Genomic DNA, 17,145 nt, shown 5'->3' on the forward strand with positions numbered 1-17,145 from the left:
GGTAAAATATGGAAAACTACTATAAAAGATTATAATCTAGAGGGAGATATTGCAATTCTTAAATGGTGTGCATATGACTCTGATTTTACACCAAATAAATTGGATGCTAGATTTAAGGACTGGACAGCTAAAGGAATAACAGTTCTTTGCAACATAACAAAAGAAGGAACACTGTTCAGTTTTGAAATGCTTAAAGAGGAACACTTATTAGAAAAACAAGATTTTTAATCAGTATTTACAGATGCGACAATATGTTAATAAGACGCTTAAAAGTGTAACCAAGGCAAATACATGCTTGATAGAGCTCTTTAGAAAAGCATATAATTCAGATAATGGTAGCAGAATCATTTCAAACATGTATAAGGGGTTGTCAAATCTTAAAACACATTTGACTTCATATATTAAAACAAAATGGGAGAAGGAAGGAGGGATAATTATATCTGAGGAAGAATGGACAACAATATGGAGGTATCAATGGAAGTGTACCAGTTCACAGAAATGGAGGGAGTTTGGATGGAAAAACTTGATAAGATATTTTATTACACCGTCTCAGAAATCCCATTATGGTAGTGACCTCCCTGTTTGCTGGAGAAATTGTGGAAATCGAAATGCAAATCATTATCATATTTTTTGGGACTGCCCTGTTATCAAAAACTATTGGAGGGGAATACAAAATGCCCTACAAGACATCTTTAAATGTGAAATACCCTTGGAGAATAAGACCATATCTTTTGGATATATACCTCAAGAATGGTTGAAAAGAGATAAATATATAATGAATATACTGTTGGTGGCTGGGAAAAAGACTCTTACTAGGAAATGGTTATCACAGGAGAGCCTAACTTTAAATACATGGATGGAAATTACAATGGACATTTACAAAACGGAGGTGATAACAGCATCTGTTAATCATAAGCTGGAACAATTTAATTCATACTGGGAAAAATGGTTTCACTACATAATGCCTCACAGGCCTGATTTTATTCTCACAAATCAATGAATCTGTTGTTAAAAAAGAATCACTCCCTGCTTGTACATAGTTCTTTCCTTTTGCTTGTTTTTCCTTTCCACTCTTTTTTGTAAGTGTATACCCCAGATAAATACTTTGTGGAGATTTTGTGATATATATGTACAATGTCTGAAATACATCTTATGAAAATGTTTGTTTGATGAACTTCAATAATAAAAAAAATTACAAAAAAAACCATCCCGGACCCTGGCACCCGGGAGGCAAACTACCATCCGGGTCTCCTGACTGCACCCACAGAATCACCTATCTGACCCCCTAACTATCAAGTCCCCTATTGTTGTATTGTTCTATGTCCTAACTCATAAGGTCAGGCAGCATCATTGGAGAGGAATAAGCAGTCAACACTTTTGGCCAAGACCCTTCATCAGGACTTTATAAACAAGGTAATCTCATTCAAATTTGTTGAAGTTCCAGTCTTTAATTAAATACAAATAGTAATATTTCAAACAGATTTTGATAATGTACAATTCACCAGAATGCAATACATTAACAGCATTAAATTTTTGCTAATACTTCAAATAAACCTTTTTTTTACATGTTATTAGAAACAAAACTTGGGTTATAAAGGTTCTATAGCTGTACCTATCTACTTGGAGGGTTCAGCAGATAATATTACCTAGTCAATGCAGGTACAAAAATTAATTTTATATTCAGACCTTTTAATTAAAATTCTCTACAAGAGGAACTTCACTCTTATAGTACTTTAGTACTGACCAAGACAGGATTATTAACAAAAAGATTCCAGCATTTCAGATGTTAGTATTTACTCCACTTCACTTCTTTGCAGAGTTGTATCTTCTTTCCAGGCAGCGTTATAGAATTGTCCTGAACTCATCAAAGATGAAACTAGGGATATGTGCTTCCACAACCTGGCATGAAAAGAGCAGCAATAGTAATCAGATCATTACATGAGCACCAGAACAATAACGTGAATTGGCAGCACTTCTCAATATTTTGCAATATACAAAACCTGAGGACAATCACCACTGCTGTGTGGTCCTTTTCTGGGAATCATACTTTAGGAAAGATGTGATTCACTTTGGAAGATTAAATTTGAAGGCAGAATACCAGGCTAATGGAAAGATCCTTGATATTGTGGAGCAACTCAGTGATCTTGAAGCCCAAGTCCACAGACCCTTCAAAGTTGGTGGTTAAGAAGGGTATGGTGCATTGGACTTTCATTAGTCAGGAAACTGAGTTCAAGAACTGTGAGGTAATATTACAACTGAACTGTGAGATAATATTACAACTCCTGTTTAGACCATACTTGGAGTAATGTGTTCAGTTCTGGTTGCCTCAAATCAAGAAGGATGTGGAAGCTTTCGAGAGGGTGCAGAAAAGATGTATCAGGATACAGCCTGGTTGAGAGGGCACGTCTTGAGGACAGGTTCAGCGAGCAGGGGCTTGTCTCTTTGGAGCAATGGAGAATGAAAGGTGACCTGATAGAAGTGTGTAAGATTGTAAGAAGCACAGATCTCGAGGATAGCCAGAGACTTTTTCCCAGCTGGAAATGGCTAATAAAAGGGGTATAATTTTAAGGTGATTAAAGGAAAGTATAGGGGGATATTAGAAGTAAGCTCCTTATACAGAGAGTGGTGTATGTGGACACACTGCTGGGGTGAAAGTAGGTGCAGATACATTAGGGACATTTAAGAAACTCTTATCTAGGCACAAACAAGGTGGGAAAGCTGGTGCTGGTGAGACACAGTGACATTTTATGGGCAGCAAACAAAAATACTAACTATTCTATTAATTCTGCCTTTTCTGGACTACTATCAGTTCAATCTGCATCCTGTAATTTCCTTTAGGAACTGATTTTGAACCATCTGCATGAATTGGCATTTTTGCAGTATCCTGAAAGATTTGGGGAACTGGACTCTCAAGAATGCAGGTATGGCCACAGAAATCACTGCTGATGTGGACTTGGAACCAGATTTAATCTTTGGGTTGGATCAAAGTGGCAGGGTGCAGACTCAACAGCAAAAAACTAACCAATGCTTAGCTGATTTAAGTGCCAAGCAGATTAAAAAGATCAAAGGATGGCAAAGGACAAACCACGGTTCAGCTGACTACTGCAGGAGGCTTTATTCCCCTCCATGCTGAACTGACTGTGCGGCCGCTGGGTTCCCATACCAGCTAAACAGACTCTGCAACTGTGGTCTGCTGCATACGCGCAACCCTGTAACAGTATCAGTAGCAAGTGAACACACCTGGAGTCTGGTTTTGCTGTTAAAACACTATTTTATTAGTAACTACATCATATAGTAACTTAAACCAGGTAAATCCCCTCGAGAGCTGAATGTACCTGAGCCTGAACCCTATGCCGGGTACCTAGGTAGGTGCCAGGCCTTCCTTTTTCAATTCTCCCTGGTCTTTGAGCTGTAGCCATGTACCTACACTTCCAATAAATCTAAGATTGGGTACATCATGGGGCTGTTACAAGGAGATGCCTTGGCTTGGGCAACCGCGATATGGGACAACCGACCAGAGGTTTGTTCCTCCTTCTCCTCCTTTGTCACTGAAATGGGGAAAGTCTTCGAACAATCCATTCACGGTAAGGACGCCACGAAACGGTTGCTTACTCTTTGTAAGGCTTCGCGAAGTGTGGCCAGGTATTCCATCGAGTTCCGGACCTTAGCCACAGACTCCGGGTGGAATGACGAGGCCCCACGGGAGGTGTTTCCACAGGGCCTCTCAGACAAGATAAAGGATGAGTTGGCCGCGAGGAACGACACGGACTGTCTGGACTCTCTGATCTCGCTAGCCATTCGATTAGATTATCGACTTCAGGAGCGTCAGAGAGAGAGAACCAGTCGCTCCTCGGGGAAGCCCACAGTCCACCTTATCAGTCTCAGCCAGCTCCCCTTCCCCAGCCGCTCGCAGTGTGAGTCCTGCTACGACTGTCCCCACCCCCTTGGGGGAGGAACCGATGCAGCCAGAACGGAACCGTCTCTCCCCAGCCGAACAAACTCGGAGGTGGAGAGCTGGGGATTTTCCTATTGTGGCCAGCCAGGACATTTCTGGGATACCTGTCCTCAGCGGCCAAAAGGGAGGACTCACCAGTGAGAAAGGGAGCTCTGGTGAGCCGAATGATACTCCTTTCAGTACCCCAGACTCGGATGCAGATCCCGGCAACCGTGAATTACTAACAACAGTCCCTGTCCCTATCTGCTTTAGTGGATTCTGGTGCTGAGGGCGATCTGCTGGACGAAGAGATAGCCACCCAGGCTGGATTACCTCGCGAGCCGCTAACCACCCCCCTGGAGGCCCGGGCCCTGGACGGAAAACTGCTGGCTCCGGTGACCCACTCTATGTCACCCCTGACCTTGATCCTATCTGGCAACCATCAGGAGGAGATACGATTCAGTCTCATTCATTCACCTCAAGCCCTGGAAGTTCTAGGGTATCCATGGCTGACCCAACACAATCCCCATATCGACTGGTCCACCGGGAGGATAGCCAAATGGAACACATCTTGCCAAGCCAACAATCTGCGGTCGGCCCCATCTCCCAGAGAAGCTACCACAACCCTGCCTGTTTTGGAACGTCCCGCGTCCCCACAGAGTACCATGACTTGGGACAGGTGTTCAGTAAACAACAGGCGCTTTCCCTGCCTCCACACCGCCCATATGATTGTGCCATCGACCTTCGCCCTGGGGCCCCGCTACCCACCAGTCGCCTTTTTAACCTATTCGAACCGGAGAGAGAGGCCACGGAGAAGTACATCAGCAAGTCCCCCGCGGCGGGCATTATCAGACCTTCATCATCCCCGGTAGGCGCCAGTTTCTTTTTTGTAGAAAAGGATGGGCGCTTCACCCTTGCATTGACTACTGAGGCCTAAATAATATAACAGTTAAGAACTAGTAACCTCTACCCCTCATTAGTTCGGCATTTGAACCCCTGCATGGAGCCACCATCTTCTCAAAGCTGTACCTTCGCAACACCTACCATTTAGTCAGGATGAGGGAGGGGGACGAATGGAAGATGGCCTTCAATACACCTCTGGGCCACTTTGGATATTTGGTCATGCCGTCTGGCCTCACCAATGCTCCCGCTGTTTTCCAAACCCTAATCAATGACATACTGAGGGACTTTATCAATCGGTTCGTATTTGTTTACCTTGATGATATCCTAATATTTTCTAGCAGCCCCCAAGAACACGTACACCATGTCTGTCAAGTCCTCCAGAGACTGTGGGAAAACCAGTTATTCGCAAAGGTGGAAAAATGCGTCCCTTCGGTCAGCTTCCGAGGCTATATCATTGAAAGTGGGCAGGTTAAAGCAGACCCTGAGAAGATCCGGGCAGTGGAGGAATGGCCTACTAGACCCACGACACGCAAACAATTTCAACCATTCCCGGGGTTTGCAAACTTCCACCGCAGATTCATCAGAGACTACAGTCGAGTGGCAGCCCCCTTTACCCGGCTTACCTCACCTACCACATCGTTTTGCTGGGACTCCGAAGCTGACACAGCATTCACTGACCTAAAGAGGCGTTCCACCACCGCTCCCATCCTGGTCCATCTGGACCCATCCCATCAATTCATCATTGAGGTAAACACCTCTGTCTCCGGGGTGGTAGCGGTCCTATCCCAATGGGCAAGTTCGGACAAAAAGTTTCACCCCTGCGCCTTCTAATCTCGCCGACTGTCCCCCGCCGAGCGGAATTACAACGTGGGGAATCAGGAACTACTGGTGGCCAAACTAGTATTGATAGAATGGAGGCACTGGTTGGAGGGAGCAGAACACCTGTTTGTGGTATGGACTGATCACAAGAAGCTGGCCCGTCAGGCCCGTTGGACATTGTTTTTTGGGCGGTTCAAGTTTACCCTCGCGTACTATCCAGGATCCAAGAACCGGAAGCCGGACACGTTATCCTGCCAGCATGACTCCAAGGATGACATTTCCAGTCCCGAGACTATCCTCCCACCACCCTGCGTGGTGGCCACCCTCTCTTGGGAGATCGAGGCTAAAGTAAAGGAAGCCCAGCGGGACAACCCCGACCCCGCCAACAGACCCGGCAATCGTCTGTACATGCCCATCTCCATCAGGTCTCAGGTTCTCCAATAGGGGCACACATCCCGGTTCACCTGCCACCCCGGGAGTGATCGGACCCTGGCTCTCCTGAGGAAGCATGTTTGGTGGAGGCCCAAGGAAGGGGACACCCGGCTTGTTCCATCTGTGCCTGGGTTAAGGTCTCTCATCGACCTCCTGCGGGTCTACTTCATCCCCTACCTGTCCCTGGTCACACATCACCCTAGACTTTGTCACCGGTCTACCCCCTTCCCGCAGAAACACCACTGTCCTCACTGTGGTAGACCGATTCTCCAAGGCAGTGCACTTTGTGGCCCTCCCTAAACTCCCTTCCTCTCAAGAAACCGCAGATCTTCTCGTCCGCCATGTCTTCCGCCTCCACAGAATCCCCGCGGACACTATCTCTGATCGAGGTCTGCAGTTCGTCATGCAGGTATGGAAGGCCTTCTGTCGATCCCTAGGAGCAACAGCCAGCCTGTCATCCGGCTTCCACCCCCAGACAAACGGGCAGACGGAACGGGTCAACCAAGATCTGGAGGCGACGCTACGTTGTGTAACGGCAAACAACCTGTCAACCTGAAGCGACCACCTCCCGTGGGTTGAGTACGCCCACAACTCCCTGGTGAGCTCTGCCATTTGGAGGTCTCCGTTCGAGTGCTAGGTAGCAACCCCTGCTGTTCCCCGCGCAAGAGGAGACTGCGGTACTGTCGGTTCGGGACCACATTGATCAGTGCCTTAAGATTTGGGAGGAAATACACACAGCCCTACTCAGATCAAAAGATCGAAATAAGAAGGCAACCCACCAACACAGGACTCTGGTGCTGGAGTACCAACCTGGGCAGATGGTGTGGCTTTCCTCCAGGGACATCACACTCAAAAACAAACATAGGAAACTCGCCCCTCGCTTCCTGGGACCATTCAAAGTTGAAAGGGTCATCAATCCCACAGCGGTCCACCTAAAACTGCCAAGGTCCATACGCATCCACCCAACTTTTCATGTGTCCTAGTTAAAGCCAGTTTCTGTCAGCTCCTTGTGTCCCCCGGCTGAGACTCCCCCACCATCTGGCATACACCGCCCGAAGACTACTGGATGTGCGCCATAGGGGCAGGGGTCTCCAATACCTGGTAGACTGGGAAGGGTACAGTCCAGAAGAGCGTTCCTGGGTTCCCTGCTCCTTCATCCTAGACACTTCCCTCATCCAGGAGGATGGAGGATCGCCTGGAGGCTCCTGTTGAGGGAGGGGTACTGTCACGGTCCCTTCTGGCAATTGCCCACCTGGCTATTTTCCTCAGGAATTGGGCCTCAATCCCCTCGTTTAGTTCCCAAGCATTCCCAGGTTCCACTAACTACAAACACCTGCTTTCCATCAGCAAATGCAGGATAAAAACCCTGTCACCACAACAAGGAGTTGCCAGTTCATTGGTAGACTCATGTATGAGTAACCTCGATCCATGGTTCTTAGAACTATCAGTTCTAGTCTAGCATCGTTCCTCAATTCTCTACTAAAACCAAGACACCAGGTAAAGACTCCCTTGGCACCAATTCCACGCTCGCTACAACTGGAACGCCACCCCACTTGGCCTCCGCGCCCGTGTTCAGCACTTGGGTTCATTCCACCGCCACGTCCTTGTAACAAGGGAGGAGTTTTCAAAGGTTCTGCAGGCAGAGTGAGGTTGGGGTGCATTCCTTGGAACAGAGGAGGTGAGAGGGATCTTAGACACATGTAGATTGTGAGTGCCTGGTGATACCATTTCTCAACCTCCTGCCAGTGGGAACAGACAACATTGAATGAAGGCAAATGAAGCATAGTGACAGAAGGAAAAACTTTGAATGAATAAAATCTGAAATATATTTAAAAGTTTAACAGCAGGCTGATCAATCATGGCATTGAAAAAGAACTGGATTAACATTTGAAATAAGATTTCAGTATCCTGATGGCAGCCTGCAAGAGTCGCCATGGTTCCAGTTCCAACAGAGCATGCCCACTAACCCTACCTGTTATGTATGCATGGAGCAAGAACCACAATGGAGGAGTAGTGTTAAACATCTGTACTGAGTGATGTTAGCTATGGTACATACTGGGCAGCTTAGTGTGGGAGTGATGAATTGGGCCTGCTGAGGTGAAAATGTGTATTTGAAACCCCGTGCAAAAAGAAGGGATGAACCATATTGGATTGATTGCCAGAATGAGGTAAATGCGCATGTGGCCTATTGATCTAATCTGTTTCACTAACCATACATCTTTGGAACATGGGATGTAACCGGAGCACCCAGAGGAAGCTCATGGGTTGGTCACAGGAAGAACATACAAACTCCTTACAATCAGTGATGGGAATTGAACCCTGGTGGTGTTGTAAAGCAATTGTACTAACCGCAAACCCAAGACCAAGCACTTCCATGCTAAAGCACTTCAGCTTGATCTTGATCAGCTTGACCCCAGCACAGCCTTGGGCCATTGACACAAAACGGCATTTCACTATGTGTTTTGATGTACATTGGATAAATAAATTTAATCCAAGTGGCCTCTTTCAGTGCTACAAGTGAGCTCCCAAAATTGCTGTGCTGGTGCTGAAAATTATAACATTCTGCATTAATCATTGAAACCCAAACAAAAAATGAAAGGTAATTCGGAGAAGTCCATAATTCAAGGCTTATTACCTTAATTGTGATCTAATAAAACATCTTCTTGCTGCATTACACCATTAATGTAAAGGAGCATTTCCTCACCTTTCTGGGTAGTTTAGTATAATAAACATAATTTTCCAAGAACATCAGGGCAGCTACAGCATCAGCTGGCATCTCGGGAATCTTCTGACTAAACAAACAAAAGAGAAAGGTGGAAAGACAATTTAGTTAAAGATGATATATCACTCATTTAATACAAATGCAGCCAAGTTTGTAGATGATATGGAAGTAGGTGGAGGGGCAGGTAGTGTTCAGGAAGCAGGGAGGCTGCAGAGGACTTAGATTAGGAGAATGGGCAAAGAAATGGCAGATGGAATATAGTGTAGGGAAGTGTATGATCACGCACTTTGGTAGAAGGAATAAAAGCATACAGTAGACTATTTTCTAAATGGAGAAAATTCAGAAATCAGAGGTGCAAACAGACTTGGAGTCCTCATGTCGGATTCCATTGAAGGTTAACTTGCAGGTTGAGTCAGTGGTAAGGAAGGCGAATGCCTTCATTTCCAGAGAACTAGAATATAAAAGCTAAGATGTAATGCTGAGGCTTTATAAGACATTGGTCAGACCGCACTTGTGACCAGTTTTGGCCTCCTTACCTAAAATAAGGTCTGCTGGCATCAGACAAGGTCAAGAGGGGATTCACAAGACTGATTCTGAGAATGAAAGGGATAATGCACGAGGAGCATTTGATCATTCTACTCTTGTGCTACCAGAAGAATGGGGGGGATGTCATTGAAACCTATCGAATATTGAAAGACCAAGTTAGAAGGGATGTTCAGAGGATATTTCCTATATCAGGTAATCTAGGACCAGAGGACAAAGCCTTAGAATACAAGGATGTTCCTTTATGACAGGGATGAGGAGGAATTTTTTTTTTGCTAGGGGAAGGTGAATCTGTGAAATTCGTTGCTACAGATGGCTGTAGAGGACAAATCATTGGGTATATTTAATATGGAGGTTGGTAGGCTGTTGAATAGGAAGGGTGTCAAAGGTTATGGGGAGAAGGCATGAGAATGGGATTGAGGAGGATAATAAATCTGCCATGATGCAGACTTAATTGGTTGAATAGCCTCATTCTGCTCCTATGTCTTATGAATTCCACATCCATTAAAGGGCACAAATGCCAGCCTCAATTCCACAACTTTCTTTTGTTATTAGAATAGCTGTATTCAAATTGGGGATAAAACTCCCACAAAGTCCGTGTTTTCAGAATGTCTCTTCCACAATGCCAATAATTCTTACCTGGTAGTACACTGCTCCACTACAGATCGAACGAACTGGCCTATCAGGGCTAGAAAATGCTCAGTGTATCGCGAGTGGAACTGCTTCAGAAGGGTGACAAGTCCAACGACCAGCGGCGGCCAGTCTATCGGATCTGTGGATTTCCTACATACCATTCCTGCAAGCACAAACCGAGATCAGAATAACAAAGCACCATATACTTCAAAACTGGAGGGAAAAAAAATTATCTTCTCAAATACAAGAAACTATTTTCTATAAATTTCTAACAACAGTTGCAGACAAGATATTTTGTTCACCCGTTTGGCTCAATACCTGCTGAATGAGTATTACTAATATCTTATCTACACCATGTTCATCAGGCTTTCATTTCAAACTGAAAGCCAAGGTAAATTCAGAGTAAGTATACAATACCATATACTATCTTGAGATTCAAACTGTAACAGTCCAGATTTCTGCTTTCAGGAAAAGGGGCAAAGGCAGGGAAGGTTTTGGGAGTAAACCGCAAGGAAAAGTCCAGAGATAGTCCTACATTGTTCAACACTGACTGGCAACTCCTGTGGCGCAGCTGGTGCCAAACTCTATTGGCTTCAGCTGTTCCTTTGGGTTCATCAGATGCATAAAAGGGGAAGCTTGCTATATGGGCAAAAGCTTGTTTTCCATATTGTACTGTGTATTTAGATATCTAGGATGCAATATCCATGGTCTCTGACAGACAAAAGCCTCACAGACATCTACTTTCATGCTTTATTGCAACTCAAACTGTTTTTTTTAAAATATACACTTAATGTGCTGCATTTTGTTGCAACTATTCAACTAGAAAAGGTTTACAAGGATGTTGCTGGGACTTGAGAAACTGAGTTACAGAGAAAGGTTGAATAGATTAGGACTTTATTTCCTGGAGCATAGAAGAATGAGAGGAGACTTGATAGAGGTATATAAAATTATGATGGATATAGATAGAGTGAATGCAAGGAGGCTGTTTCCACTGAGGCTAGGGGAGAAAAAAAACAGAGGACTTGGGTTAAGGGTGAAGGGGGAAAAGTTTAAAGGGAACATGGGGGGGGGGCTTCTTCACACAGAGAGTGGTGGGAGTGTGGAATGAGCTGCCAGATGAAGTGGTAAATGTGGGCTCAATTTTAACATTTAAGAAAAACTTGGACAGGTACATGAATAAGAGGTATGGAGAGGGATATGGGCCAGGTGCAGGTCAGTGGGACTGGGCAGAATAATGGTTCGGCACAGCCAAGAAGGGCCAAAAGGGCTGTTTCTGTGCTGTAATGTTCTATGGTTCTAGATCACCTGGCAGTGAGCAAAATCTAGGGATAGAAGGGGTACACTCCATTTAACATTTCATCAGGTAACATCTCCATATATTTTAATCTTAAATTCCTTCCCTATTCTATAAGCACAGTGGAAACAGTGCAAAATTTTTCCAGTTTCAGAGCCAACAGTTAGTAAACAGCATCAAGAAACCCACCATCCAGGCCATGATCTATATAGTTATTTGAACAATTTGCTTGTCAGCCTGTGTTTATTCTATTGTATTTCTTTATTTTTATGTAAATACCTGCAAAAAATTAATCTCAGGGTAACATAAGGTGACATATACACACTTTGACTTTGAGCTGGATACGTTGATTCTTGCCTCCAGTTTTGGAATCTAATTTCACTTCACTATTTTTTTTAAGCACAATTGGAAGCTCACCTGATTTTTTTTTTGGAGAAGCACTGAAGAACAAGGGCATCAAACAGATGAACTTATACTGGTGTGAGTTGAAACCCTTGGCACCAGTGTTCTGCACTAGACTATCACTTCTTGTTGCTGGCATTCTAATTCTTTGGGATGAAATCACCTGCAACCCCCCCCCCCCCCCCCCCACACTCCCACCACCCTGTCCTGTCTGCTCACTGTACTCCCAAATGGAAGTTGAGAAAGCTCAACAAGCCTGTGGTGGCTTACTGCAGATCATTTTCAGATAGTTAAAACTGGAACACAAAAGTCTTATCCAGAAAATACACAGCATTAACATCAAGGAGTAAATTAGAAAAGAGTAAATGAGAAAAAAAAACTTACTCTGCATTAACTATCAGAACCCAAACAGAATAAGAAAGGCAATTCAGGTCATAATTCAAGGCTTATTATCTTAATTGTAATGCAAAAAAATCTTTCTGCTATATCATACCATGAACGCCAACAAACATTTCCGTACCTACACTACAAATATACTTTGTGCATTATATACAACACACAGTGCATTACCTTGGCTCTTAACATACTGCACTTTTGGTAACTGAGAAATTAGAAACAGTAAATTCACCACTGGGAAATACGGCAGTCTCTTCGTGGTAATGTAAATCTGGAAGCAAAAGAGAACCAGTCAATATACAATTCAATTTAAACAAATCAGGTCTATGTGACAGCTATGAGGCAAGATCGTTTCGTCACCACGGTACAGACTGACAGAGTCCAAGTGTAAAGTTCAATATTCAAGTGGATATGGATGCACAGCTGGAATTATTTCCATCCCATCAGAAACAATCAGCCTCAATTTAACCACATTAAGGTACAAAGACAAGTAATCTTTTTTACTATATAAACTTTATTCATAACAAAATTATTTACAAGAATAAATTACTCAACGTCTATTCATTCCTCCATTCTTAGTCCATGCGTTAAGCAGTGTTTTATTACATCCCTTAAAGCCAATCAAACTGTAGACACTCATGTGGTACACAACTACAATAATCAGAGGGCTTCTTCACTCTATCCAGCAAAAGAAGCATCCTATACCATGGTCCTCTCCCACTAAGACCTTGCCATGGCTGCACAGAGTTTCAGTGCAATCTTCAGCAAGTACAACTTGGCTGCATTCCCTCTACAGATATCTTGATGAGCTGCCAGGTCAACAAGTTTCTGACAGACAAAAGGGCACCTTTCACTGAGCTGATAATCTGGCAGCAGCAATCGATGTCCGTCTTGGTGTGTGTCCCTGGGATCAGCCCGTAGATCAGGGCTGTCACACAGCAGCTCAGGATGAAACGTGACACAGGCCCTTGCATCTCCCTCTGCATCCACTTCGCAAACCCAGAGTCTGCAAAGAAGGGTGACTAATGGGGGTAAATGTACAGAAGACTTACAGGTGCACTCAGTACCTAAATACAGAACAAAGTGAGAGTCGTTCTACCTCTAATCTATCCCGACCAGATTATATCTTCCTTGCTGCAGAAAAGAAGTAGAAGGAAGGGATCAAAAGGGAATAATAGCAGAACTCCAAGAGCAATAAAATTTACTATTGTTAGGATGATGAGTGAGCAAAGCTTTGTGTAACAAAACCAGAAGCAATGAAACAGGTACAATTGAATGAACTTACCCCAGAAATAAAACATACTGTGTAATGCAGAGTAGTGTCTGGAGAGCATACTAACTGGCTGCATCACACTGTGGAGGATTGGATACAGTTGCAGGGGGTTGAAAACTCGGCCGACTCCATCATGGGTACGAGCCTCCCCACCATCAAGGACACTGTCAAGAGGCAGTGCCTCAACAAGTTGGCACCCACCATTAAGGACCCCAATCAGGACATGCCCTTTTCTTCTGCTACCATCAGAGACAAGGTACAGGAGACTGAAAACACACACTCAAGAACAGCCTCTTCTCCTCAGCCATTAGACAGCAGAATGCTACCTCACTATTTTTGCTCTATTTATGTTTTTATGATTATTTAGTGTATTTTGTGCATTGCACTGTATTGCTAACACAGAGCAACACAACATAGTGTCAGTGACACAGAACAACACGACACACACTGTCAGTGACACAGAACAACATAACAGTGTCAGTGACACAGAACAACATAACAAAGTGTCAGTGACACACAACAACACGACACTGTCAGTGACACAGAGCAACATAACAGTGTCAGTGACACACAGCAACACAACGTACAGTGTCAGTGACACAGAATAAGATAACAGTGTCAGTGACACAGAACAACACGACACAGTGTCAGTGACACAGAACAACATAAAGTGTCAGTGACACAGAGCAACACAACGTACAGTGTCAGTGACACAGAACAACATAACAGTGTCAGTGACACAGCAACACAACATAGTGTTAGTGACACAGAGCAACACAACGTACAGAGTCAGTCATACAGAACACAACATAACAGTGTCAGTGACACAGAGAAACACAACGTACCGTATCAGTGACACAGAACGTAAGAGTCAGTGACACAGAGCAACACAACATACAGTGTCAGTCACACAGAACACAGTGTCAGTGACATAGAGCAATGCAACATATACTGTCAGTCACACAGAACGACACAACATAATAAACCAGATTCCGATTCTGGCACAGTTCAAAAATCCACAAGTTGAGGATATTCACTGACTCAACAGACCATTTCCTCTACAAGCATACCTTACTGAGAGGGTTGTGAATGCCTGCAGCCTCCATGTAGGCTGTGATTTCATACAACAGTGTGTTATCATCTTTAGGATACGGTAACGATGGGTCCTGATAATGTGCTTCAACGTCAGCCAACAGCGCTCTGTACAGAAAACACAGAATCATCCTAAAAAGGAGCTATTTAAGATACCTCTAGTTTTAGCTTGTTTTTCTCCTGAGAAGTTTGAATGAAACGTCACATGGAGGTAAAGAATTCTTGCATTTCTGTTAACAGAACTCTAAGAACACACAAATTGTGACCACATTTCAAAATGGCAGCAAATACACTTCAAAAGCAGGTAGCTGGATGCAAACTGCCCTAGTCCATGAGTCTACAACACTGTGAAGATATCTTAAACTAAAAATGAATTTACTGATTTTAATGCCTGTAAGTAACTCAATGGTAAATATGACAATTAACTCACAAACTCAAGAGGTTCTGTGGGTGCTGCAAATCCAGAGTAACAGACACAAAATGCTGGAGGAACTCAACAGGTCAGGCAGCACCTATGCATGGAAATAAACAGTCGACATTTCAGACCAAGACACTGCTTCAGGGCTGAAGGGTCTTGGCCTGAAATGTTGGCTGTTTGTTGATAAAAGATTGGTGGGGGGCAGGTAGTGTTGAGGAAACACATAGGCTGCAGTAGGACTTAAGAAAGATTAGGGGAATGGGTAAGAAAGTGGCAAATGAAATACAATGTTGGAAAATGCATGGTCATGCACTTTAGTAGTAGAAATAAATGCAAACTATTTCCGTACTGGGGAGAAAATCCAAAAATCTGAGATGCAAAGGGACACAGGCGTCCTTGAGCAGAACACCCTAAAGGTTAACTTGCAGGTTGAGTCGGTGGTGAGGAAGGAAAATGCAATGTTAGCATTCATTTCAAGAGATCTAGAATACAAGAGCAAGGATGTGATGCACTATAAGGCACTAGTGAGGCCTCACCTTTAGTATTGTAAACTGTTTTGGACTCATCTTAGAAAAGATATGCTGGCATTCGAGAGAGAGTTCACAGGAGTTTCACAAGGATGATTCAAGGAATTAAAGGGTTATCATATGAGGAACGTTTGATAGTTCTGGGTCTGTACTCACTGGAATTTAGAAGTATGTGGGGCGGATCTCACTGTAACCTTTCAAATGTTGAAAGGCTTAGACAGAGTAAATGTGGAAAAGATGGTGGTGGGGGTGGTTGGGGTCTAAGACAAGAAGGTACAGCTTCAGGACAGAGGGGCATTGATTCAAAACAGAGATGCGGAGAAACTTCTTTAACCAGAGGGTGATGAATTTGTGGAATTTATTACCACAGGCAGCTCGGGTATATTTAAGGCAGAGCTAGAATGGTTGTTGATTGGACACGGCATCAAAGGTTACGGGCAGAAGGCCGGTGAGTGGAGCTGAAGAGTGGAATAAAAAGGATCAGCCATGATTGAATGGTGGAGCAGACTCAATAAGCCAAATAGGTGGGGGGGGAGAGAGATTATGCGTGTTACTATTTTCAGACCAGAGCCACTATAGCATATTGTGTGTTGAGGACTAAAGTTTTTAGTAACCAAAATTTATCCGATATTTGTTTTATTATAATAGTGACAGTGACATCATACTGTCTTACATTAACATGCACCTCACATTTTTTGTCAACCTGTCAATCTTCTGGCCATGTCACTTAGGGACTTGTGCTGAATTTATTCTGTGACCGTATGTGCTGTGTGTGACCATATGTGCTATGTCTTGCATCTTGACCCTAGTGGAACAATGTTTTGTTTAGTTGTGGACATGTCTTCTCCAAGAGGACCACAACCTTGTCTTAAGGTTTGGAGGCCTATGTGCCTTTATGACATGGAGAGCTATGCTGGCTGGAGTCAGGGCTTTATGCTTTCACTCTTAGTGAGATCATCCACTGCAAACAGGTCAAAGGGTAGAAGCCAGACTAAGAGTGGTCCACCGGTCCTCCAGGTTGGGCGGTTCAGCTGGAGGTGGAGATGGAGGACACACAAAGAGATGGAGGACTTTCATTACTGCCTTGACACCAGCAGCGTAAAGGGCAGTAGGTAACTATACGTGTGTATGGTAGAATGACAACAAACTTGACCTTGAAGAAGTGCTCTTACTGGTTGAGGTTTTCCAATGCTGCAGCAAGATGCTTAGAGTCAAACTTGCACGAGTAACTCAGTTCATTGGCAATCTGCTGTCTCAATATCTGCATCTGCCCCACCTACACATCAAAATAAATCAAAAGGATTTCAGTCAATCCCATAACTTACAACACAACAGATTAAAGTAGTACTTGTCTAATAAGTATTCATGGATGTACACTAGATTAATTTATTAGAACCTTAATAGATTAATCCTAATGAGTGATAGCCAAGAATTTATGGAATCAGAATTCCATATTTTAAAATTATTGTCAATTCCATTAATAATTTCAGCTGAAGGGTCTCAACCCGAAATGTTGACTGCTTACACTTTTCAAAAGACGCTGCCAGCCCTGCTGATTTCCTTCAGCATCTTGTGTTGGTTGCTTGGATTTCCAGCATCTACAGATTTTCTCGTTTGTGTTCCATAATAATTTAGTCATCTTATACATAAACCATAAACTTATTTTACACTTCTTGTATGTATAAACTGCATATACCAGGCTGAACATGTACATACACCAAACATCACGGTGAATTTCTTGCCGCATTGATACCCTG

General features: G+C 43.7%; 1 protein-coding gene across 3 annotated transcripts in view; it reads right to left on the reverse strand.

Annotated features, from left to right (window-relative positions):
- Positions 1-1,385: 1,385 nt before the first annotated feature.
- The window catches only part of washc5 (WASH complex subunit 5), a 168,921-nt gene continuing 153,161 nt past the window's right edge, over positions 1,386-17,145 (reverse strand). For all 3 annotated transcript variants that reach the window (XM_059970802.1, XM_059970799.1, XM_059970791.1), the window contains 6 exons: positions 16,561-16,664; positions 14,422-14,551; positions 12,253-12,349; positions 9,993-10,149; positions 8,793-8,880; positions 1,386-1,899 (listed from right to left, as the gene is read on the reverse strand). In XM_059970802.1, the coding sequence (XP_059826785.1) occupies positions 1,843-1,899; positions 8,793-8,880; positions 9,993-10,149; positions 12,253-12,349; positions 14,422-14,551; positions 16,561-16,664 (633 nt within the window). In that variant the 3' untranslated portion in view covers positions 1,386-1,842. The remainder of the gene's footprint in view (positions 1,900-8,792; positions 8,881-9,992; positions 10,150-12,252; positions 12,350-14,421; positions 14,552-16,560; positions 16,665-17,145) is intronic.

The sequence above is a fragment of the Hypanus sabinus genome, chromosome 1, assembly GCF_030144855.1.
Source record: "Hypanus sabinus isolate sHypSab1 chromosome 1, sHypSab1.hap1, whole genome shotgun sequence".
NCBI classification, from domain to species: Eukaryota; Metazoa; Chordata; class Chondrichthyes; order Myliobatiformes; family Dasyatidae; genus Hypanus; species Hypanus sabinus.